Source organism: Panthera uncia, chromosome A2 (assembly GCF_023721935.1).
Source record: "Panthera uncia isolate 11264 chromosome A2, Puncia_PCG_1.0, whole genome shotgun sequence".
Taxonomy (NCBI): Eukaryota; Metazoa; Chordata; class Mammalia; order Carnivora; family Felidae; genus Panthera; species Panthera uncia.
In genome coordinates this window covers 116,369,345-116,394,918 of record NC_064816.1, presented here as the reverse complement: position 1 = coordinate 116,394,918, position 25,574 = coordinate 116,369,345, and the positions used below count along the sequence as shown (strand labels likewise).

The window sequence follows — 25,574 nt, the reverse complement described above, 5'->3', positions numbered from 1 at the left end:
ATGTTAGGTGTCAGTTATGTCTCAATACAACTGGGGGAAAAACAAAAACAAAGAACAAAACCCCACAAACAAAACAAAAAACCAAACGAACAAAAACTTAAAGCCCAGCTAGGTTGTGTGACTCAGATAGCTTCCCAGACAGTAAATGGAAAAGCCAGAGTTTAAATCTAACCCACCTGAGGCGCCTGGGTGGCTCAGTTACTTAAGCATCCGACTCTTGATTTCAGCTCAGGTCATGAGCTCACGGTTCGGTTTGTGAGATGGAGCCTCACCTTGGGCCCGGCACTGTCAGCACAGAGCTTGCTTGGGATTCTCTCTTTCTTTCCCTCTCTGCCCCTCCCCTGCTCGTGCTCATGCATGCTCCCTCTAAACAAACAAACAAACAAACAAACAAACAAATGAACATTAAAATAAAATCTGACCCATCTGACATCAGAGCCCACTGTCCTAACTACTATACTATTCCTGTCAGAAACTGGATTTAGATCTTCATTGGCCCAGCAGTGAGCACTGTGCTGGGCACAGCAGAGCCAGCAGGAATCAGAGTCGTTCTCCGAAATAACTTACCATCTGCTGGTGGAGGAAGGGACAATATTCCTGCACAGTCCACTGCAGGAACCCAGACGAGGGGGACCTAACTCCATCTGGAGGCTCTTACTGGAGCAACCAAAGTCATCGTTGAAACTGAAAGGAAGAGTAGGAGTTATATCATGATGTGTACTGTATACAAAGAAAGAGAGTTCCAGTAGCTAGAAGAGCTGTTATGGATGGATCTGATCACAGCCTCCCCAGAATATGTCAATGGTGAGGGGCACCATGCTGATTGCAATGCTACTCTGGAGTTTGTTTCAGGTATTGGAAATCTGGTTTGTTTTTGAATAGAAAGGTAGACACTGCTTTTTTTACATATACGTTACAGTAATAGGATTTTTGACCTTGCAGTGTCTGAACTTTTATAAGTGAGAAATGAAAGCCCAGAGCAGGTAAGTGATTTGCCTGAAATCACACAACTACTGGTTAGAAAATTGAGTCTAGAACCTGGGTTTTCAGTCAGGCAGGCCAGTCTGTCCTTTCCTGAATCCTATCACCTTTGGGGCATATTTCCATCTATTCATGGACTCACACCTGCTGTGTCAGGCTGTGTAGGGTGTTTACTGTGCAAGAGTATCTGCTGTGGGAACGGATCAGGGCTGAGGTCCACCCAGAGGAAGAAGCACCTTTTCCCCACTTTGCAAAAGTACTTTATAGCAAGCAATTGCCCTCTTGAAACTAACATAGCCAACCTACAGAAATCTAAATTTCTTCCCATTCTTATTCACGCAGTGATATTTCCTATATTTTTATCCACAGGGTTTAAATAATTTAGTGATTAGTGCTTTAGAGCCCACTGGCACATGGTTCCAGTTCTAGAAGGTACATTTCCAGTAAGTCCTGTCGGTGTGGCACCACAGTGACTTCTTTGCCAATCAGCAGTTCATGGCTGTACCCTTTCCAGCAAGGTTGGAGGAGTTGTGGCAAGAGAGGGCCTTCCTTGAGCGATCGATCTTACCTCCAGGGTAGTGGCCACCCCTTATCTTCCTCTATACCTCTTTTTTTCAGGTTCTCTTTACTTCTTGCTGGCCAGTCTCTCATTACTTCTTACGAGCCATCCCTGTTATGGATAATAATTCTTTATATTAACGTGTTCCCGGTTCAAATTACTATGTGTTTTCTCTCTCCTGATCAGACTGTGGCTGATTCACAACCCTCAGACATTTCTCTATCAGCCAGCCATAGCCTGCTTCCCTAGAGGAGTTGCCTTCTAGCTGCATGTTCTATCTGGAGGGTCCATATCCTAGTAGATTAGCCAGGAGTTCATGCAGGGGAATGAAAAATAAGCATTGCCCCCTCGAATTCCCCTGAGCTCCCCAAGGAAAGGGACAGAGAGACATGGGATCATATGCACATAACATGGCCAGTGGTGGTGGGTAACAAGGCTTGAAGGTACCACTCATAGATGTTCCCAGTAGCTATGTTTTGGGAGAAGGAGGTCCCTGACAGTTACCCGGGAGGAGACTCTTGAATCTTGAAGGTAGATTGAGGCTGTTCCAGGCAGGTGGGCCAAGAATACGCCAAGCAGAGGTAACAGGGCAAACTGTTAGCTATTTGTTTCTAACATGAATATTGAGCCTGATGTTCCTGTAGAGCAGAATTACCCCAACTGTTGGGTCAGATGACAACATGGTGTTGGTAGCACCACACCATAAGGTTGTAGCCTTATTACAGTTTATAATTCTCCTCCCTGGCACCCATGTGACCATCAGTACTGAATAGGTGGTGTCTTTGTGTTTTAAAGTAAACAAGGAGCATTATGTGAACTAACTTTTACAATCAGTTGCTCAAAATTGCAGAATGCTCAAAGAGAGTTTTAGAGCCGGAATATAGACTCCATCCCATAATTTACAGAATAATCAACGGACACCAGATTGCAAAGACTCGTGCAAGAACAAGTCAGAGAGAGAACGATGATCAAGTGTCTTGGAAAACTGTGTGGGAACTTTTTCCTGCCATTCTTGTAGGGTATGAATCAGCAGTTACACTGGTTGGCTGGCATTAGAAAGAAATTAATAGTCTAGGGTATTGTAACTCAAGGAAGATCCCGTCAAAAAAAGCATGTCCCAGGAGGTCCAAGATGGGTCCCATATTGCCCACTCAATGGACAGGTCAATCAGTGGCTCTTTTCATGGCTAGGTACCTTTAGCTTCTTCAATATTACTCTCTCTAGTTTTAGGGTCAGACATTTTGTCTTATGGGTAACAATCTTGTTATACATCTCAGAATCAAAACCACTTCCTCATGGATATTTTATTTTATTTTATTTTATGTATTATTATGATTTTTTTTAAATTCACGTCAAAGTTAGTTAGCATATAGTGCCACAATGATTTCAGGAGTAGATTCCTTAATGCCCCTTACCCATTTAGCCCACCCCCCCTCCCACAACCCCTCCAGTAGCCCTCTGTTTGTTCTCCATATTTAAGAGTCTCTTATGGTTTGTCCCCCTCCCTGTTTTTATATTATTTTTGCTTCCCTTCCCTTGTGTTCATCTGTTTTGTCTCTTAAAGTGCTCATATGAATGAAGAAATATGATATTTGTCTTTCTCTGACTAATTTTCCTTAGCATAATACCGTCTAGTTCTAGTTCCATCCACATAGTTGCAAATGGCACAATTTCATTATTTTTTATTGCTGATTAATACTCCATTGCATCTATATCTATATCTTTATATCTATATCTATATCTCATATATATGGTGTATATACATACATATACACCATATATATATACACCATATATATGTGATATATATGTATATACACCATACCATATACATACATATACACCATATATATATACATATATATACACCATATATATATATGATATATATCATATATATATACCACATCTTCTTTATCCATTCATCCATCGATGGACATTTGGGCTCTTTCCACACTTTGGCTATTGTCAATAGTGCTGCTATAAACATGGGGGTTCACGTGTCCCTTTGAAACAGCACACCTGTATCCCTTGGATAAATGCCTGGTAGTGCAATTGCTGGGTGGTAGGGTAGTGCTATTTTTAGTTTTTTGAGGAACCTCCATACTGTTTTCCAGAGTGGCTGCCCCAGCTTGCATTCCCACCAATAGTGCAAAAGAGATCCTCTTTCTCCGCATCCTTGCCAACATCTGTTGTTGCCTGAGTTGTTAATGTTAGCCATTCTGACAGGTGTGAGGTGGTATCTCATTGTGGTTTTGATCTGTATTTTGCTGAGGATGAGTGATGTGGAGCATTCTTTCATGTGTCAGTTGGCCATCTGGATGTCTTCTTTGGACAGGTGTCTATTCATGTCTTTTGCCCATTTCTTCACTTGGATTATTTGTTTTTTGGGTGTTGAGTTTGATAAGTTCTTTATAGATTTTAGATACTAACCCTTTATCTGATATGTCGTTTGCAAATATCCTCTCCCATTCCATCAGTTGCCTTTTAGTTTTGCTGATTGTTTCCTTCACTGTGCAGAAGCTTTTTATTTTGATGAGGTCCCAGTAGTTCATTTTTGCTTTTGTTTCCCTTGCCTCCAGAGACGTGTTGAGTAAGAAGTTGCTGCGGCCAAGGTCAAAGAGGTTTTTGCCTGCTTTCTCCTCAAGAATTTTGATCACTTCCTGTCTTAAATTTAGGTCTTTCATCCATTTTGAGTTTATTTTTGTGTATGGTGGAAGAAAGTGGTCCAGGTTCATTCTTCTGCATGTCGCTGTCGAGTTTTCCCAGCACCACTTGCTGAAGAGACTGTCTTTATTCCATTGGATATTCTTTCCTGCATTGTAAAGATTAGTTGGCCATACATTTGTGGGCCCATTTCTGGGTTCTCTATTCTTGTGCCAGTACCATACTGTCTTGATGATTACAGCTTTGTAATACAGCCTGAAGTCTGGGATTGTGATGCTTCTTGCTTTGGTTTTCTTTTTCAATATTGCTTTCGCTATTGGGGTCTTTTCTGGTTCCATACTAAGTTTTAGGATGGTTTGTTCTAGCTCTGTGAAGAATGCTGGTGTTATTTTAATAGGGATTGCATTGAATATGTAGATTGCTTGGGTAGTATTGACATTCTAACAATATTTGTTCTTCCTATCCAGGAACATGGGATACTTTTCCATTTTTTGGTGTATTCTTCAATTTCTTTCATAAGCTTTCTATAGTTTTCATTGTATAGATTTTTCACCTCTTTGGTTAGATTTATTCGTAGGTGTTTTATGGGTTTTGGTGCAATTATAAATGGGATTGATTCATTGGTTTCTCTTTCTGTTGCCTCATTGTTGGTGTATAGGAATGCAACTGATTTCTGTGCATTGATTTTATATCCTGCCACTTTGCTGAATTCATGGATCAGTTCTAGCAGTTTTTTGGTGGAATCTTTTGGGTTTCCATATAGAGTATGATGTCATCTGCAAAGAATGAAAGTTTGACCTCCTCCTGGCCTATTTGGATGCCTTTTATTTCTTTGTGTTGTCTGATTACTGAGGCTAAGACTTCCAATACTATGTTGAATAACAGTGGCAAGAGTGGACATCCCTGTCTTGTTCCTGACCTTGGGGGGAGAGCTCTTAGTATTTCCCCATTGAGGATGATATTAGCATTGTGTCTTTCATATATGGCTTTTATGATCTTGAGGTATGATCCTTCTATCCCTACTTTCTTGAGGGTTTTTATCAAGAAGGGATGCTGTATTTTGTCAAATGCTTTCTCTGCATCTATTGAGAGGATCATATGGTTCTTGTCCTTTCTGTTATTGATGTGATGAATCACATTGATTATTTTGCGAATATTGAACCAGCCCTGCCTCCCAGGTATAAATCCCACTTGGACGTGGTGAATAATTTTTTTAATGTATTGTTGGATCTGGCTGGCTAATATCTTGCTGAGGATTTTTGCATACATGTTCATCGGGGAAATTGGTCTATAGTTCTCCTTTTTAGTAGGGTCTTTGTCTGGTTTTGGAATCAAGGTAATCCTGGCTTCATAGAAAGAGTGTGGAAGTTTTCCTTCCATTTCTATTTTTGGGAACAGCTTCAGGAGAATAGGTGTTAACTCTTCCTTAAATGCTTGGTAGAATTCTCCTGGAAAGCCATCTGGCCCTGGACACTTGTTTTCTGGGGAGATTTTTTATTACTAACTCAATTTCTTTACTGGCTATGGGTCTGTTCAAGTTTTCTATTTCTTCCTGTTTCAGTTTCGGTAGTTTATATGTTTCTAGGAATTTGTCCATTTCTTCCAGATTGCCCATTTTATTGGCTTATAATTGTTCATAACATTCTCTTATTATTGCTTGTATTTCTGCTGTGTTGGTTGTGGTCTCTCCTCTTTCATTCTTGATTTTATTTATTTAGGTCCTTTCCTTTTTCTTTTTGATCAAACTGGCTAGTGGTTTATCAATTTTGTTAATTCTTTCAAAGAACCAGCTTCTGGTTTCATCATCTGTTCTACTTTTTTTGTTGTTGTTGTTTCGATAGCATTGATTTCTGCTTTAATCTTTATTATTTCCTGTCTACCGCTGTTTTGGGGTTTTATTTGCTATTCTTTCTCCAGCTTTAAGTTGTAAGGTTAGTTTGTGTATCTGAGACCTTTGTTCCTTCTTTGGAAAGGCCTGGATTGCTATATACTTCCTTCTTATGACCGCCTTTGTTGCATCCCAGAGGTTTTGAGTTGTGGTGTTACCATTTTCATTGGTTTCCATGTACTTTTTAATTTCCTCTTTAACTTCTTGGTTAGCCCATTCATTCTTTAGTAGGATGTACTTTAGTCTCCAATTATTTGTTGCCTTTCCAAATTTTTTCTTGTGGTTGATTACAAGTTTCATAGCGTTGTGGTCTGAAAATATGCATGGTAATGATCTCAGTGTTTTTGTACTTGTTGAGGGCTAATTTATGTCCCAGTATGTGATCTATTCTGGAGAAAGTTCCATGTGCACTGGAAAAGAATATATATTTCACTAGTCCAGTGTGTCATTCAAAGCTATTGTTTCCTTGTTGATTTTCTGATTAGATGCTCTGTCCATTGTTGTAAGTGGGGTGTTGAAGTCCCCTACTATGATGGTAGTATTATCAATGAGTTTCTTTATGTTTGTGATTGATTTATATATTTGGGTGCTCTCACATTTGGAGCATAAATGTTTACAAGCGTTAGGTCTTCTTGGTGGATAGACCCCTTATCTATGACATAATGACCTTCTTCATCTCGTTACAGTCTTTATTTTAAAGTCTAGATTGTCTGATAAATTCTGGCTTTCTTTTGTTGACCATTAGCATGATAGATGGTTCTCCATCCCCTTACTTTCAATCTGAAGGTGTCTTTAGGTCTAAAGTGGGTCTCTTAGGAGCCCCTGGGTGGCTCAGTTGGTTAGGCTTCTGACTTCGCTCAGGTCATGATCTCACAGTTCGTGGGTTCGAGCCCCAGGTCAGGCTCTGTGCTTACAGATTGGAGCCTGGAGCCTGCTTCAGATTCTGTGTCTCCCTCACTCTCTGCTCCTCCCCTGTTCACATTCTGTCTCTGTCTCTCAAACATAAATAAACATTAAAAAAAATTTTTTAAGTGGTATCTTGTAAACAGCATATAGACAGATCTTGTTTTCTTATCCATTCTGTTACCCTATGTCTTTTGATTGGAGTATTTAGTCCATTGACATTTAGAGTGAGTACTGACAGATATGAATGTATTGCCATTATGTTTCTTGGAGAGTTGGAGTTTTTGGTGGTGTTCCCTGGTCCTTTCTAGTCTTTGTTGCTTTTGGTCTTTTTGTTTTTTTGTTGTTTGTTTGTTTGTTTGTTTTTCATCTTTTCTCCCCTCAGAGAGTCCCCCTTGAAATTTCTTGCAGGGCTGGTTTAGTGGTAATGAACTCCTTTAATTTTTGTTTGTCTGGGAAGCTTTTAATCTCTCCTATTTTGAATGACAGCCTTGGTGGATAAAGAATTCTTGGCTGCATATTTTTCTGATTCAGCATATTGAATATATCCTGCCACTCTTTTCTGACCTGCCAAGTTTCTGTGGATAGGTCTGCTGCAAACCTGATCTGTCTTCCCTTGTAGGTTAAGGATTTTTTTTCCCTTGTTGCTTTCATGATGCTTTCTTTGCCTGAGTATTTTGTGAATTTGACTATGATATGCCTTGTTAATGGTCAGTTTTTGTTGAATCTAATGGGAGTCCTCCATGCTTCCTGGATTTTGATATCTGGGTCTTTCCCCAAGTTAGTATAGTTTTCCACTATGATTTGCTTACACAACCCTTCTACCCCTTTTTCTCTCTCTTTATCTTCTGGGACCCCTATGATTCTGATGTTGTTCCTTTTTAATGAGTCACCAGTGTCTCTAATTCTTAAATTGTACTCTTTTGCCTTAGATTTCCTCTTTGTTCCTGCTTCATTATTCTCCATAAGTTTGTTCTCTATACTGGTGAGTTGCTGTTCTGCCTCATCCACCCTTGCCCCCGTGGTATCCATTCGAGATTGCAGCTCAGTTATCACATTTTTTATTTCATCTTGACTAGCTTTTACTTCTTTCATGTCTGCAGAAAGGGATTCTAATCTATTTTTGACCCCTGCTAGTATTCTTATTATCATGATTCTAAATTCTGGTACAGAGATTTTGCTTGTATCTGTGTTGATTAAATCCCTGGGTGTCGTTTCTTCCTGCTCTTTCTTTTTGGGTGAATTCCTTTGTTTTGTCATTTTGAAGAAAGAAAAGGAATTAATAAGGTAAAAACAAATAAAATTAAAAAATTAAAAACAACACACACACACACACACACACACACACACACACACAAATCAAATAAGTGATGCTAGATCCCAGGTGTGTTTTGGTCTGGGTGTTGAAAGGGGCCTGTTAGATTAGAGAAAAAAGGGGAACAAGAAAAAAAAAGGAAAAGGTTTGAAAATTTGAGAAAATGAATATAATGAAATAGAATAAAATGAAATGATGGAAGTAAAATAGAATTTGAAATTTTTTTAAAGTAAAAAATATAGTAGGAAAAATTAAAGAAAAGTATTTTTAATAAATTGAAAATAAAAATAATTTTTTTTCTCTTTCTGTATTCAGGAAAAAGACAAAAAACGAAAAAGAAAAAAAGAAAATTGAGTAGATGGATCAGTGAACAGACTGAAATATGATTGAAATTACATCATTTTCCCCTAGAAGTCAAACTGTGAAGCACTTGATAGCAGTAAACTAAGCAGGTGGAGAGACTTCTGTTCCTGCAAATCGAGGTTGGTCCTGTCGGGCATGGCTCCGTGTAACGGCTCTGTTCTCCATTAGATGGTGCTGCTTAGCTTACTGGGGTGGATTGTTGTGGCACTTGTAGGTGTGTATGGGCATGTGCGGGAGTGGTGAAAATGGCGTCACCCAGCTACCCAGTCTTTACTATCAGAACTCTGTTCTCTCTGATCAGTAATTGTGCACCCGTCCTTTGTCTCTGGCTTCTGTCCACTCTCCACTTTTACACTTTTGGTGACCAAGCCATCAGGTTGCCAGGTGTCACCTCCCTCCTGAGTTTTATCTCAGACTTGGCTGTGTTTCCCGATCCCTGACTTCTGAGGGACTGCAGTTTTGACCTGTTCTGACCCTCTGTAGGAGGGTCTCACTGAGCAATGGCTGCGTGCAGGCCACACCCAAGAACATTTGTGGGTCCGTGCTGCTGCCAAGGCCCAGAGACTGCAGCTGGGTGCCAGCCCGCCCCAGAAAAGTTCACGTGATCATGTAGCAGAAGTGTTTCAGGGATTATGGAAAATCATGACACACATCTCCCACCAGGCTTCACCCTTAACGACCTTGTTCCAGAACCAGTGAATGTGGTTGTTCTCTGGAGTCTGCTGGGACCTCTGGGGTCTGCTGGGGTGGCCACAAGAACTCTACCACATGTTGTGCCAGCAGGGGAACTGCCTCTCCCTGCGTGGCCCGAGGACCCCCCCACCAACTTCACTCTGCTCCTGGGGATTTGCCCTTCCCACCAGAGCACCACAAGGTATTCAGCTGCACAGTTTCAGACTCTGCGCTCCCCCTATTTATAGAGACTTAATGGAATTTAAACCCTCTCCTTTCTCCCTTTCTTGTTCAGTCCCTGTGGCTGTTTCCACTTTTCCACTTTCTCTCCAGCTGCTTTGTGTGGGGTGGTGCTTTTCCCATACTCTCCCTCCGTCTCTGTCCTCTCTCCACAAGCAAAAACAGCTCCCTGCCCTCTGTGGCTTCTCTCTCCCCCAGTTCACCTCTCCGTGCCACGTACCTGCTGAATTCTGTGGGTCAGGTTGTGCAGATTGTTGTGTGAATCCTCAGATCAGTTTTCTAGGTGTGCAGGATGGTTTAGTGTTGGTTTGGCTGTATTTCATCAATGCCAGACACAGAAAATAACTTCCATGCTGTTCTGCCACCTTAGCTCCTCCTCTGATCAGTGTTTTCTCCCTCATGGATCTTTTCATTGCATGAGGTTTATCAACAACTCTGACATGGCAATTATGAGCCCATGATTTTGTCCTCCGTAGCACAGTTCAGTTTGGAAGCACAGCTGATTCCCTTGCTTTGAATACCCAGAAGGATTGCTTATGCGTTCTGTCTTATTTCTTGTGGTCTATAGCTGTTTCCATTTCTGTACAAATGGTCAGCTGTCCTCTGCTAGGGAAGGCCTGTGCTGTTTCCTTATGTCCTATCTCCTTAGTGATAATCTTCTCTTATCGCGAATGCTATTCTTCCCAAATTCCCAGTCTGCAGGGCCATCTTTTGACAAAGTGGTTGTGAATATGCCATGCCTGCAGGAGGCCAGGGAAGGCCTCTGTGCCTCCTGGTACCCCTTCTTCTTCAACTCTGAGCTTAATGGGAATGCATGTGCCATGGCTCTGAGGCAAGTGAGAATGGGGTGCGGGAATACAGAGAAGAGGTGGGAAGAAAAATACCTAATGGTCACCCTGCTCATCAGTGACAAAGTTTGCCTGGGGCTGCACACTTGTTTCTAGTCTAAGGTACTTGTATGTTGACACTGGAAAGGGATAAAATATCTCTCGTCCCACTTTCTACTTACCATGGAGATACACTTGAGCTTATCCCAAGAAAGAATCTCCTACATTTCTGTATAATTATAATAAAACACTCCACTAATAAAATGGACTTTTATTATTATTTTTAAATAGATTTAAAACAATTTTTTAAATGTTTATTTATTTTTGAGAGAGAGAGAGACAGAGCATGAGCAGGGGAGGGGTAGAGAGAGAGACACATAGAATCCAAAGCAGGCTCCAGGCTCTGAGCTGTCAGCACCAGAGCCCGATGCAGGGCTTGAACTCACAAACCGTGAGATCACAACCTGAACTGAAGACAAACACTTAACCAACTGAGCCACCAAGGTGCCCCTGAAATAGATTTTGAAAAGATCAGTTTCCCTTACTGGGTCTATCAGGCCAGCTTTTTGTGTGTTAGTTTCTAGTCTGGCTGACACTACTCAGCCAGGGAGAAGTAAAAATCTTGCTCTCTTTTCCTCATAAAAGGGTCCGGTGGTCATTGGATATTATTATCCCACTCTGAGTTATTCCTTTCTGGTTCACTTTCTTTGAAATTATTTCTGTGTATATTTTTATTTATTTATTATTTGAAGGCACCAAAATTTTTCTTCTGAATATCTCAGGAGTGTGATTTTTGACAATGCTTTAGCCAATGCTACTGTTCATTGGGTTTACAGTTTCTTTCTAAGGATGTGGCAAAATCAGGCTTGCTGAGTTCACATTATGTTTCAAAGCACAATAAATACTTCCCAGTGTCATACTGAAGCAGAAAATCCTGACTGCATATACAAAACAGAATCTCCGCTCTCGAGATGCAAGTCAGAATGGGCTGAACAATGAAAGCATGAACACAAAGGGATGTTCAGGTGACCGATGATATGAGTCACTGCTTGGCTACTGACTTTGCAAGGAGAGTCGCAGAGGAGAAAACCATCCTGTGATTTTCCATATATCCATGATATAACTATCATGGTTGTGAAAGAATTTAGCAAACACACAACTAGATTTTTGTCCCTTTCCCCCCATATCATTTGGAAGCGTGGTATTAACATTTTTTTAATGGTTTCCAAACTTGTGGTTGAAATTTCATTTGTAAAGGGGTTTAAAGAAAGCAAAAGTCTCTAATCTAATTAACTCCAAATTTAATTCAACACCTTCCCTTGATTTAGTATACATTATCATGAGGTTTAAAAAAAAATTTGTCTGTATATATGAGAATGTAATTAATCATCTGTAAAGCGTATAAATCCCAGTAAGACACTTTGTCAAATTATCTCATCTTACCCATGATCTTTTTATCCCACCAATTTTGCCTGGTTTCTGATTTCACTGAGTTGGGATTAAATCAGTGCATTCCTCCCACTGCATAATTAGGACTGCTTGAAAACTCTGTAATTACAAACCGCAACCATAGATTGTGAATTGCATTCGCTGTCATAACTGCCATTAGCATGGTTTTCGATTCTTCCAGAACAGCGAGGTAAAGATACCATGCTGATAAGATCCATGCTATAGGTCTGCTATTGATTATCTGCAGCAATTCTAGACTTGGATGGGATCCCAAGCTAGATGCAGAACCTGGGAAGATGCCAATGTTTTGTGAATGCAAAAGTTCTTAAGAAGAAAAAATGTTTTTTAAAACAATAAAACTACGGATGAAAGAATGAGTGTAAAATTTTTAAATTATGCAATTGCAGGCTTAATTTTGTGAATGGGTATAGTCCTAATCTATTGGTCCTCCTGGGAGGGGAAAACTATTTGGGATGCTCATTCTAATTTTGACTACTTTCTACAAAGTGAAATCAAAATGCTTTATGAGGGTGTTCCAAGGCTTTATTTGACAGTTTCTACTTGCTTTACTCCCAGTGATGTGCCAAGCCCACGTGTCCCTTCTTAGTATGAATCTCGCCAGCACGCTCTCCTCTCCCTCTTTTGCATCAGAGAGGGGAGGCCCACTTAAAACAGATTTGAAGGGGCGCCTGGGTGGCGCAGTCGGTTAAGTGTCCGACTTCGGCCAGGTCACGATCTCGCGGTCCGTGAGTTCGAGCCCCGCGTCAGGCTCTGGGCTGACGGCTCGGAGCCTGGAGCCTGTTTCCGATTCTGTGTCTCCCTCTCTCTCTGCCCCTCCCCCGTTCATGCTCTGTCTCTCTCTGTCCCAAAAATAAATAAAAAACGTTGAAAAAAAAAAAAAACAGATTTGAAGTCTTCCTCATCCAGGAGGCTCACCCTGATGACTCTTTGGTTACCTCTTCCCAGTTCTAAATACACAGCAAAAAAGTCTTTTCAAGATTAAGAAAAAAAAAAAAAAGCTCAAAAATTCTCTCTTTTAATGTAAGGCGTTCATAATCCTCATGTAAAAAATTTCCTTTGGAGTAATCTTTGGTATGTGGAAACTCATATATCAAGTGGTAAACTCTATTATTGTGCTGGTACCCAAGCTTGATTCATGAGGTTAGCCATTTTCATCAAGTTTCATTGCTCAATCTCTTTAGCCAATGAACATGTTTTGGTATTTTATAAATTACTAATTTGAGAGAAACAAAAATCTGCCTCTTTCTGTAGAACACATTTAGAAGCTCCAATCAAGTTCTTGCTTGTAATTATCTAAACTACACACACACACACACACACACACACACACACAACTTTGACCACTACAATTTCCCTATGTATTTCTGGATGTTTATAAATGAACTGAATTGTGGTGGAAAGAGCCCAGTGGACCTTAACCACTACAATAACTCCTTGTAATTTGCTGAAAGCAAGCGGTATTCATTTACTCCTTTTCTTGAAGTTCATAACAAAAGCAAACAGGTGGATTTTTGTTCAGAATCTTCAGACTGGTACATCTAAAGGCTTTGAAACTAGATAAATGCATAAATCAGACTAAAGTAAGCTTTTGCAGCAAAGGGGTGGGAAAAGAAGACGGCTTTGCACAAACTAAGGGTCCAGTCCATTTGTTTAAGGATTTTCAGAGAATTGTTAGTATGGTTAACAATACAATAAAGAATTACTATTAGCATTGTGAGTTACTCTACTGTCTGAAGATGTACCGAAGTAACAAAGAGAATTTAGGAAGAATTATTTAGTACTTCCCCTTCCCTTCCTCAAATTTAATTAGTAAATAGAGACATCCGGCTAACTGGTGCCAGTCGGGGTGTTGCTAGTTCTGAGAAACGTGCCCCTCCCCCAGCTTTCCAGGAGTAGCTGTTATACTGTGTGGCAAATGATTAACTCTGTCACTTTGGATTTCGTATGCCTGCTTTTAAGTATGACAGACTTCAGTCTTGCAATGGAAAAAACACAAATGTCACCTTAAGGCTTAGGGTGCAGCAGGTTTAATGGTCCACACTAAAACAGGCAGTACAATTTTGTAGTTCAACATTAAAAGCAATCTTGCCTTACTTCTAATGCTTCTACCTAAGAATGCTTCCTGCTCCCTCTCAGCCCTTCCCTTAGGTACGAGTCTACACAAGTACTTCTAAAGTGCATTTCTCTGGCGTTAAAAACAGCAGTGTGATTTGCTCTCCAACAGCGAGTCCTGAATCGGAGCACTGCTTCCTCGTTGGAGGGGCTGTGCAGTTCCAGCTGAGTGACCCACTCAGAGAAGTACCCTTCTCACTCCCCAGGTGGCACAAGGGGCCACTCTTGGGGGAAAAAAAGGATTATGCCAACTTCCTCTGTGGCAGGTATCTTCGCTTACCACAAATACATATTCAGTGCCTCCTCGAGCCATGAAATATTGAAAACTTAACCGACACTTCAATTTCCAGGAAATTAAAATCGTGGAGGCCTTGTGTGAATACTCAGAAGTTGGTGGGATTAGAACCAGGTACTGGGGCGGGCCGCAATTCTCGGGCTAGGGTAGGGAGGAGTGATGGGGAGAAAGACAGTCCCGCAGCGCTGTGGCTATTGCTTGTCGTCGCGGGGGTCACCAGGGAAGCCCGCCTCCTCAGGGGACCGGACTCCTTCGGGGAGCAGAGTGGCGCGCACTTTCCTCTTCTCCTTAAAGCGGCCGGAGCGCGAGATCTTCAAATTGCGGCGGCTGCTGCCTGACTTCTCCCCGCACAACTTGTCCGGCTTGTGGGGCTCGCCGGCGCCCCCAAGGAGATTGGGGTGCTGATTCTCCCGGGAGCTGCCAGTCCAGTCGGCGCTGGGTGGCGCGGGCGGCGCGGGCGGCGCGGGCTCCCCGGGGGCAGGCTGGGTGGGAGGCTGCGCCCCTGCCGCGGCTTCCTTGCTTTTCTTTCTGCTGTTGGTTAGCGATTTCCACCAGGACCCAGAGCTGCCCGTGCCGCCACTGTCGGCCATGGCCGGGCGGCGCGGGGCGCGGCAGGTGGGGAAGGGCCCTCTTTCCCGGTGGGGCCGGCGGTCCGCAGCAGGAAAGCAGGCTACGGGGTGGGAGCCTAGGCGGCGGCCTGTACCCGGGAAGCAAACAGAACGTGGTTATGGGTTTGTCCAAGTCACGTGCCCCCAACCCCACTTCCTCCCCTCGCTCCGCCCGTCACCGGATCGGCCCGGGTCCGAGCACCCGCAGGCCGGGAGCTACGCGGCCCTCCGAGGGCACCGCCGCGTCCCCGGGGGCGCGGGCGGAGGAGTGGTGGCCTCCAGGGCGCCACCATCTGGTCTCCAGACACCTTGGCACTCCCCGCCTCAACCCTCGCCTGGCCTCCAGGGCCGGTGCGATGGTCTGCGCGGGGGCCGCCGGGGGAGGTTCCCGGGCATGCGGATTAAGCCGGCCCGAGAGGAAGCTGGCCTGGCCTGTTAACCCTGATTGTAGAGGGACGCCCCAAAGTGACCTAGCTCGGCCCCGCGGGGCCTCCTCTTGGATGAGCACCTGAGCGGAGGCCGCTCGGAAGGGGGTGTGCTATGGGTGAGCACTGAATATTAGACTCCTGTCAACAGTTCCGAAATTTCCCTTAAAGGTGTTTTTCCATAGACTTCTGTCCCAGAATCCTCTTCGATGTGATTTTGGGGGGGGGGGGGGGGGGGGAATTTACATGCCGATAAGAGCGAGGGAAAAGCTCAGGATGTGTTGTTTCTTTTAAATTCTGCTTTTGACAGAACTTCTGCCTTGCCGCTTTCAGAGAAACTGGTCTAGACTTAATTTCCCTTGAAAACCGCGGTCCCACGCTTCCTTTTATTCCCCAGACACCAATCTTACGTCTCTTCGAAGCCACCCCAGCCGATGGTTGAGATGAGGCCAAGCGGCAAATGTCCTCTTCTTTTTAGTTCTGTATCAACATATGCACCGACTTTGTACCAGGCAGCGCAACTCTTCAGATTTTTAGTTACAAATTAAAGGCGTCTGTTCTTTTTTGCGCAATTCCTTCCTCCAAAGGAGAGAAACCTGCTGCGCGCAATCAGGAACTCCAAACCCATCTGCTTCTCCCCAGCTTTTAAAGCAGCGCTCTGCGGCCCGAAAAGACTGTTTATTAGCACTTAAGGTGCTAATATGGGGAGCGAGACACCTGTGCGCGCCTTCCGCGCTCGGCACTAACTGTACGAACGCGCAGGGTTCGCTTGCGCCCGGGAGCATTTCCAGGTTTCCTCTGGGCTCCGTCCCAGCCCACGCGCCTGGTGCTCGCGGGAGTTGCCGGCGCGCCGGGGAGCAAAACTTGAGCTGTGTTTGTTGTTGGAAAAGTTCTGCTCTCGGAACCGCCGGGAAAGTTTGAGCGCCTACGCGAGGCGGCGCAGCGGCCTCCGCAGCAGAGACCCGGGCCCCGGCTCCTCCCCAGGATGCCCCGAGGGCACACTCGGGCCACGACTTCAAAACAATAGAAGATGAAACCGCCAAAGGTTCTTCCCCTAAAAAGGCACCGTCTCCCCAGGGCACGGTTTGCAGTTGGGTCTGCAAACCTCCTGCTCCCTGTATTTTACGGATCAGCGAAGCACCCCAAGTTATTCATAGGTGGTGGGGTGTGCCGACGGCTGCCTTCTGTCTTCTACCCTACATTCTCTTTTCCACAACCGACGTGTGCGCGGAAAGGCTCAGCACTAATTGCGCAAGGAAAACACTGCAAATTACGCAAATTTACGCAGAGCGCCTGTGGCTCGAAACCTCTCCGGAGCCGGGGTAGCACCCCAGGTTGACACCTTGGAATGAGCTCTGTCTTGGCGGATGCAAAACCACCCTGATTGCTCACCTGTTCGGGCTTCTGAAGATCCCAAGACTCTGAGCCGACCACACCTCCAAGAGAACGGAGGAGGTGCGCTTGGGACAACCTGGGGAGGTCGGGCTTTTTTTCTGGAAGGTGTGCCTGCCGAAATGTCTGCAGTCCAGCTAAGCCGATTGCTGCTGCTCGTCTCCCCTGGCGCTTCCAACTTCTGTTCGGCGCAGCGGTGGCGGCAGTTCTGGGCTCTCAGCGCGCTCGGCTCCGGCGTGAGGGCCCCGCGGCGGAACAGGTGCCAGGCTCACTGCCCCAGGTGAATACCCAGATAGGCTCTCCCGGTTAGTAGCCTTTCATTCTCGCGCGCCTCCCTCTTCCCTGCTAGCGACTCCCCGGCAGCCGCGGGAGATGGGACCTCGGCTGCTCACTCTGGTGTACTGAACCTTCCTACACGTCGGTCCTTTGCACAGGAAAGACATCTGTCTGCCCACCTGCTGGTCATTCGCCAAGTATTCGAGAAACCAGAACCCCCGGGAAGGGGGCGGGGGGGAACACCAACCCAGGAGGCGGCCACAGCTGCCGCAGGTGCAGGTAGGAACTTTGCGTTCCCGCCCTCCAGGGCAGGAGATTGGATCAGGTCACGTACGTGGCGCCGGCCTTGGGGTGTCTGATTGGAGAAAGGCTGAGCTGCGCCGCACGCCGGCCGGACTCCTTCTGGAAGAAGAAGAAACAGTAGAGGAGACCGAGGCTGTAGGTGGGATCCGCAGGGTAAATGTTGCCGCAGCTTTTCCTCTCCCCTGCCCTGATTTCTTTTTTCTCTTTCTCTCCGGGTCCCCAGCCATGGCCACTCAATTCCCAGGGGTCCAGTTTTGTAATTCACAGGAACTGTTTCATATCCAGGCAAAATGTTGCAGAGTTGCAGGCACCCTTAGTTGAAAGGCGTAATATTAACAAGTTCTCTGTGTGCCTGCCAGGCGCGGTTTCCAGCGCTCTCTGGGGGTAACTCATTTACTCCTTACAGGAACCCAAGTATGTAGGTGCTGTTGTTTCCTCATTTGACAGGCGAGGAGACCCTAGCACTGAAAGGTAAATGGTTGCTCAAAGTTGCATGCCTGGTAAGTTGCAAAGCCGGATTTGAACCCAGGAGGTGTGACTCCAGTTCCCAGGGTCTTAACTAGCACGTGAGACCACAGCCTGCCAGTCTTGGGCCCTTAAGGGACTTAGTGAAGATGTGAATTTCCTTCCCTTAAGTTTGGAGGTCCAGTGGACAGGCATTCCACCTGGGGAGTACCAGGGCAACCCTGAGCCACTAGAGGATGTGAACCAGTGGATTTCGGCCAGGTTCAGGCTTGTGCTCTTGGGAACATATGCGTGCTTTTTATTGGTTGGGTAGAAAGGAGTTGCCATAGGCCATTTTCACTAATGAAAGCAGAATTCCAACCTGCTTCATCTTGCAGGATGCTCTTCTTTTTCAAAGAACTATTTTGATGTTCCTTGATGTCATGAATAACTCTACAGAAGGAGTGGGCATAGAGCAACTGACATCTGAGCATCATTGTTCTAGGACTTTTTTTTTTTTTAATGTTTATTTATTTTTGACACAGAGAAAGACAGAGAGAGCATGAGCGGGGGAGGGGCAGAGAGAGAGGGAGACACAGAATCTGAAGCAGGCTCCAGGCTCTGAGTTGTTAGCACAGAGCCCAACGTGGGGCTCAAACCCACAAACTGTGGGATCGTGACCTGAGCCAAAGTCAGACGCTTAACCGACTGAGCCACCCAGGCGCGCCTAGGACTTTCTGAAGCCTAAAAATAGTGAAAGACATGATGCCTGTCTCAGCTTAAAATGTAGAATTAGTGGAAAGAATTTTTTATAGAGTATTTTAATGCATGAAATATAAAATGAATATTTTATATCATTAATTTCTTAATTTAGCATTCGTGGATGTTTAAATGATATGCACAACTGTGTATTTGAAAGTGGTGTAATTTCACTTATTCGTTGCGATTAGTTTTAGAGAGTAAACTTTGAATTAGCGCACCAGGACTGGAACAAAGACAGGCCACCCCCTGGGAGGCGAGGACAGGACAAGTCCTCATAGTGCCATTCCATCACAGATGAAGACACTGGATCAAGGAGGAAGGCTTAAACCATAGATACTTTCACAGCCTCTGGTAATTAGGAGTACCCATCCATTTCTGACTTATGGGGCCATAAGGAAGATGTCTGGGAATGTTTCCTCCCTGGATAAAGGACAGAGCTTTCTGAGAGAAGGAAATCTTTTGCTATACCCTTGATTTTTACATTTAAGCACAGCATGAGGATATGATGTCTGGTGTTGCAGCAGCCATATTGTAACAGTGAGTCAACAGGCATGGGAATACAAACCAACATGCTAAGGATGATGGCATGGGAGTGTGAAAAGTGTCTGGGTCTTGATGATATTGATGAGCCCCTGAAAGAACCCTGGAACCATCTGCCTCCAGACTACTAGTTGAGTGAGATAATATATATTCCTATGATTTCATCACAGATTTAAATACAGTTTCCTGTTACTAGCAGCCAAAAGTGTTTCCCTTTGATACAATCTATTAGAGTTATAGAAAAATGTATTGTTCAAAAGGGAAAAAAGTAGTATGGCCACATTTTTTTCTGACCAATCTGAAAAGTTCTTCACTGAAGGAGGATTTAGTGAAATGTTTAAGTGATGGGAAAGTTTATAGAAGTAGGCCACCTACATTGAAAAGTTGATTTATCCAGTGAATAGCAGGTGGCTTTTAATGTTACAGAATTTAAATATGCTTAGATTGGGCAGTGCTTACATTTCTTAATAATTTTTCTTGTCATATTTTATTTTTTTAAAATGTGTAGATAGTTTGAATTAGGACATTTCTTTCCTTCCCTCTTTCCTTCCTTCCTCCCCACCCCTCCCTCCCTCCCTCCCTTCCTTCCTCCCTCCCTTCCTTCCTTCCTTCCTAATTCACTGGCCTCTTAGGTGCACTTTTAAGTGCAATAAATGATAACACTCAAAGGCAAAAGAGAATCAATTCCTAGAGGGCAAGATTTGCATACTAGAAATTAAAATAAGAACTTTCAAGGTTAAACCTGGCGTTTCTTTGGAGACTGGGAAATAGATTATTTTCTTTTAAAGCATTTACAGTGGGAACTGGGCAATAGAAAACACATGATGGGAGAATTTAAGAAGCACAGCTAATCAAAATGAAGAAAATAAAGATCATTTATATTCTTTTCACCCAGGGATACCTATAGTTAATGTTGGAGGGTTAGTCTTTCTATTTTTTTTTGCACCTATTTTTACATTTACTCTTTTCGTCTTTTCCATTCCTTCCTCTCCTCCCTTCCTTTATTCCTCTCTTTTATAGATGCTTCCATTGTTTGCAAATTAGACGCTGATCTCCAGTGGCCTTTTCCTTTCTTGTCATCAATGTATGGGTCGTTTGATATTCCTTTTCTCCTTTCTGTGTTTTCACATCGTGTTGCTGGATTTAGTTTATAAACTTCATGACTGAGCATTACACCCATGCCTGAATCTGGGATCCGCTTTTTATAGCATCACATCCCGAACCCACATCAGGTTAACATGAATGTGTGTATACGAGTACACAAATTGCAAGTGACAAAATACTACTAATCATTTTGGTTTTACACTTGACCTGAGCAAGGCTGATTTGTACAGTGCAGCCTCTCTGAAGTTCAAGCAAGACCAGCTGACTCTTCCTAACTTCCTGCCCCTACTTGCCGATGTGTTTCTTCATATTCTTGGATGTCGTTGTATTTTACTCCTTTTCCTTAAAAACAAACAAACAAACAAAAAAACCAACTGTATGAAGATTTAAGGCCTATAGCAAAGTTAACTTACTCTAGAAAGGATTTTCAAGAGTTCAGGGGCACTACCACACATGATCACTTTATATACACTACATTCATGGCTTGAGGAGTGTGGGACAATGAAAACGAGATGTATGTGAGCACCGGCCCATGGCCACACCCTCCGGGAACAAATTCACTCATTATTCTCCTAAACTCCAGACCATTTCTGTTCTAAAGCAACTTAATTGTCCTTGCAGACCTGTGGAGGGTGGGAAGGGGGGTGGGGTACAACTTACTTCTAAGCAGTCCGGGGCCTGAGGGTATGGCTCTTTGGGTGAACCAGGAAGGATCCCTCTTCTTCCGGTGAGCCCGATGCTTTATAATCCCTCCATTGGTTCCAGGAGGCTCTCAGAAACTGAAATTGTATTGATTCCCAATTGTTTTCATCAGGGGAGTTCATCCAAATAACCTAGCCTGCCAGTGACAGGAATGGGTGTGTTTTAATTAAGAGTGTAAATTGTTTGGGGTTTGTCCCACGATTAGCTATAATTTTCTTGTTTATTTGTTTATTGACTGCCTCACTAGAAAGTGAATTCCATTTTATTGAATGATGTTTTATATAATGATCATAACAGTTCCTATGTATGAGGTACAGTTCTGCTTTATAAATATTAACTTATTTAATCCTAAAAGCCCTGTGAAATGGGCACTGTTATGTTATTATTAAGGTAACTGAGACACTAAGAACTTAGGTTACTTGTCCAAGGTCACCCAGCTGGTTGGTATAAGAGCTAGCATTTGACCCCAGGGAAATTGACTTGAGAGTCCAGGGACCTAACTAATCACTCTGGGGTGTGGCTCTCCATGAGTGCTAAGACATGTCATTAATGAATCCTTAGGACATGGCATGCTACCTGGAGATAACAGTTCTTCAATATTCTTGAATAAATGACCATCCGATGCATAAGTATAAATGCTTTGTTATAATATGACTGGCTTATAAAAAGAAATGTGATGAAAATGGCAATGACCTAAAATTTCAGTCTGTCATTACATGTAATAATAGCCAGATTTTAATTCTGAGATGTGGGTACAGTAAGTGGACCAAATTATCTGATAGGTTTTTGTGTTTGTTGTTACGAAACTGGAAGGAATACTATCCTGTCTCAGCCCTACGAAGGAGATACATTAGGCGGGGAGACGTGGAGGGGGCGGAATAACGTAATAGCAGAGGACGGCTGCTGAGATTTTATTCAATATTGTATTTAGCGAATAAATGAGTGATCCAGAGGACACGGCATCTCGAAACCAGTCTCCACGGCACGTCCTGACTCCGGAAACAAAGGTAATTCAACTTTATTGTTTGTTAGGACATCGTCGATGGAAATGAAAAGTCACGTGTTCCCATCCAAGGTAATGTTCTCTGGCTGGCCACCTGGTTCCGGGTCAGAGCTGGGGTAAACCAGCTCGTTTAAAAGGCGGCCTCCTATCTGCAGTTGTTAATTTCTCGTTTCAAGGGGTGCGTTTGGTTATGCTCCGTTTGCCAGGTTATATTTTCTCTTTTGTGTTTGTCAGTGTGTCCGTTTGCTACGTCACGTGTGTAGAGGTAGAAGGCGGATATCTAATGGGAGGGTAATATAATGCAGGAAGTGAATCCTTTGGTTTCCCTACCTGCATCAAGGCCAATGTCAAACTTACATAGTTAGAAAACTCCAAGAAATAGCTGCTTTTATCAGTGTTAGTCTGTCAGGGGAGGTCACCAAAGTTTTGGTGTTCAACTCTGCTCGTGTGTAACCACAGGTAAATCTCCCACTGTACATTCTTTAAAAAAAAAAAAAATTAATGTTTATTTTTGAGAGAGAGACAGAGCAGAGGAGGGGCAGAGGGAGAGGGAGACAGAGAATCTGAAGCAGGCTCCAGGCCACCAGCACGGGAGCCCTGCGTGGGGCTCAAACTCACAAACGATGAGATCATGACCTGAGCCCAAGTCAGATGCTTAACCCACTGGGCCACCTGGGTGCCCCTCACACTCTACATTCTTTTTTTTTTTTTTTTTTTAATGTTTATTTATTTTTGACGGAGCATGAGCAGGGGAGGGGCAGAGAGAGAGAGGGAGACACAGAATCAGAAGCAGGCTCCAGGCTCTGAGCTGTCAGCACAGAACCTGAAGCGGGGGCTCGAGCTCACAGACTGCAAGATCGTGATTTGAGCCGAAGTTGGACGCTCAACCAACTGAGCCACTCAGGCACCCCACCCTGTACATTCTTAATGAACATTTAGGTTTTTCTATTTGATGTAATTTCATTTACATAGTGGGAGAAATTGCTTCAGCTGCAGCTATAAACCTTTTATAACAATGCCAAATTTAAAATTCTTACTATGTGCTTTTCACTTTACTGTGGGCTTATCCAAAAGTGAATCGTATTCTTTTCACTTTTTTTAATGGTAGAAGAACCCTGAGAGAGATAGCTACTGTAAGTCTGACAGTTTTATCATAGAAAGCTGAAGCAATTTGCTCAAGGTCACAAGACTTTTAAGAGGTGGAGTTATTTAGATTTAGTTTTAGTTACTCTGTCCCTAATACAGTGTTCTTCTCATGTAGCTATTTGAATCTCATATTGCCTTTTAATTAATCATTAGATCAATAAACATTTGTTGGTTTCACAACCGTTATATCAAAAGAGATCGTCATACTTTAAAAATTCTGATGAGGTCAGTGTCTTCTCAGTTTCCTACTTGGAACAATGCTAAATCATATGTGGCTGTTTAAATATTAAAACCCTATGGAATCACAGAGCACTCAAAGCTCAAATTAATGCTGGGAATTGTAATTACATACATTTCTTGTGAAAAGACTTGATGGTTGGTTTGAATTACAACTGTGTGGCTTTGGGAAAATTACTTAATATCTTTAGGCTCTGGTTTCCTTAAATGTAAAGTGGGGGATAATACCACTTCTCTGGGAGGTCGCCAAGATTAAAGTAGACAATACATTTGTCAAAGTCCCTAGCACAGTGCCTGACACATAATAGGCACTCAGTAAATGTTAGTTTCTCCTTGACTAATTTCTTTCATTGGCTGTGTGGGAAAATTATGCGAACAAACTGTACAAGTCAATCACTTCCAAGGGCTTTTTGAAAATAATGATAGAGAGTCGTAAGAGAGCACTGTCGTTGTTGGTTGGGGTCAGTTTTTTCCCTGCAAGAACATAAAGTTAAAATTTACTGGAGAGTATTTAATACACAACAATTTGCTATGAATCTGACTTTTCTTCAGGAACAACTTAATGATGAAATCAAATCAAGCAGAAGTTTTTTTGCATGCGATTCAAGAATGCTCTTTATCCAGTCTGCACTGAAATTGCATTACCTGTAGTTAAGGAGGAAGTGTACTCAGTTGAGCTTGGAAGCAATGTTACCAGAAAAGGATTGACAAATCATAAGACAAAATCCTTGGAAGTAAGGTCACTAGCAGACTGTGGCTAGGGCGCAAGCCAAGGAATAGGTTTCACATGTGCTGCCCCATTAGTTCCTGGAATCTTAATACATAACCTGCATCAGCGAATTGTGCCCAAAGGAGGGAAAGAACGAGAGCCTCACGTCTCTGCTGTGTTAGACAACATGGCACTACTTGTTTTCAAAAATTAGTTTTTATTTTATGAAAGCAATGTATGCACACGCAGGTTAAAAATGTGTATTAGACTTGCCTTTGATTTATCAATATTAGACGTTCTCCTTTAATTACCTACTCTGGTCTTTGAGGATTTGGTTCTCCTATACCTTGCCTTCTGCTTCCCCCTCCAGTTTTCCCACTAGAGTCATATTACAGCCTTTGTTCAGTTGACTGCTCCATGTTTATATTATTGTGCCTGTATAAATATTGTTCAGACTGAGCATTAGAGTGTACGGATCACTATATTTGCTTTCTTTTTTTCTTTTCCTGAAGTTAATAATGACCCTCTTCCCCTCTTTCACCTGGTCCTCTTTCGAGTTCTTTCTTACACCTTCCAATAGCTTCTCGGTATACTTTTCTACAAGTTCAGTCAAACCAATATATATGTGCTCCATTTTAGTTTTCCCCCAAGTATTACTCCCAGACACTTCCTTCTCCTTCCTTATGGACTGCTCTCTCTCTCTCTCTCTCTGGCCTGCTGCATAGCTTCTTCCTGGGAATGCCTTGAGTTGGATTCTGCATTTCCTAGATTTGAGCCTCCCCCTTTCTTGTTGCACAAGGTGCTGCAGCAGAGGGCTGGGTGGTGGCAGTCCCCAGTGTGGCTGTCTCTTTCATCACACGGTTCCAGTCTGGGCTGTTTATCCTCCGTGACTTGGCACACGGCTATCCACCTGGGACCTCCTTTTACCCTTATTCTGGAGAGTTCCTTTGTGCAAAGGAACAAAGTAAACTTTTCCTTAACCATGGCACTATAATTAATTCAAAATGGATCACAGATTTTAAATGTAAAACGATACAACTTTTAGAATGAAAGATAGAACCTCTGTGATGTAGGGGTAGGTGAAGGATTCTCAGACATGGCTTAAAGCATGATCTATCAAATAAAAAATTGCTAAATTGGACTTCATCAGAACTAAAAAAAACCCAAAAAACCCTTTTGTTCTGGAAAAGATCCTGTTAAGGGGAGCTGAAGACAAACTATAGACTAGGGGAAAATATTTGCAAACCACATACCTGACAAAGGTTTTACACCTACCATATATAAGAGACTCTCAAAATTCACCAGTAAACAAATACAATTATAAAATGAGCAAGAGATGTGAATGGATGTTTCACTCAACTGGAGTTACAGATGACAGATGAGCACACGAAAAGATGTTCAGCATCATTAACCATGAGCGAAATGCAAATTAGAACCACAATGAGATACCAACAGGCGCTTGCCAGAATGCTTAACATAGAAAATAATGGTAACACCAAATGCTGGTCAGAATGTGGAGAAATGGAATCACTTTTTTTTCTTTTTTTTTTTTGCATGTTTATAACAGCTTTATTGGTAACAGCCGAAAGAAAGAAAGAAAGAAAGAAAGAAAGAAAGAAAGAAAGAAAGAA

At 43.1% G+C, this 25,574-nt stretch overlaps 1 protein-coding gene and 1 long non-coding RNA gene across 2 annotated transcripts; one reads left to right on the top strand and one right to left on the bottom strand.

The window, feature by feature from the left end:
- Positions 1-13,868: 13,868 nt before the first annotated feature.
- PRR15 (proline rich 15) lies at positions 13,869-17,447 on the bottom strand. The gene is made up of 2 exons (XM_049642945.1): positions 16,718-17,447; positions 13,869-14,989 (listed from the first exon to the last, which is right to left on the bottom strand). The coding sequence occupies exon 2, from the start codon at positions 14,880-14,882 to the stop codon at positions 14,484-14,486; it is 399 nt and encodes a 132-aa protein (XP_049498902.1). The 5' UTR covers positions 14,883-14,989; positions 16,718-17,447; the 3' UTR covers positions 13,869-14,483.
- Positions 16,911-25,561, top strand: LOC125930863 (uncharacterized). The gene is made up of 3 exons (XR_007460272.1): positions 16,911-16,997; positions 21,780-21,855; positions 25,511-25,561. It is a non-coding gene; the product is annotated as an uncharacterized LOC125930863 (long non-coding RNA).
- Positions 25,562-25,574: the final 13 nt, after the last annotated feature.

Coding starts and splice junctions, on each gene's coding strand:
- PRR15 (XM_049642945.1), bottom strand. CDS start 14,882: ATGGCCGACAGTGGCGGCACGGGCAGCTCTGGGTCCTGGTGGAAATCG.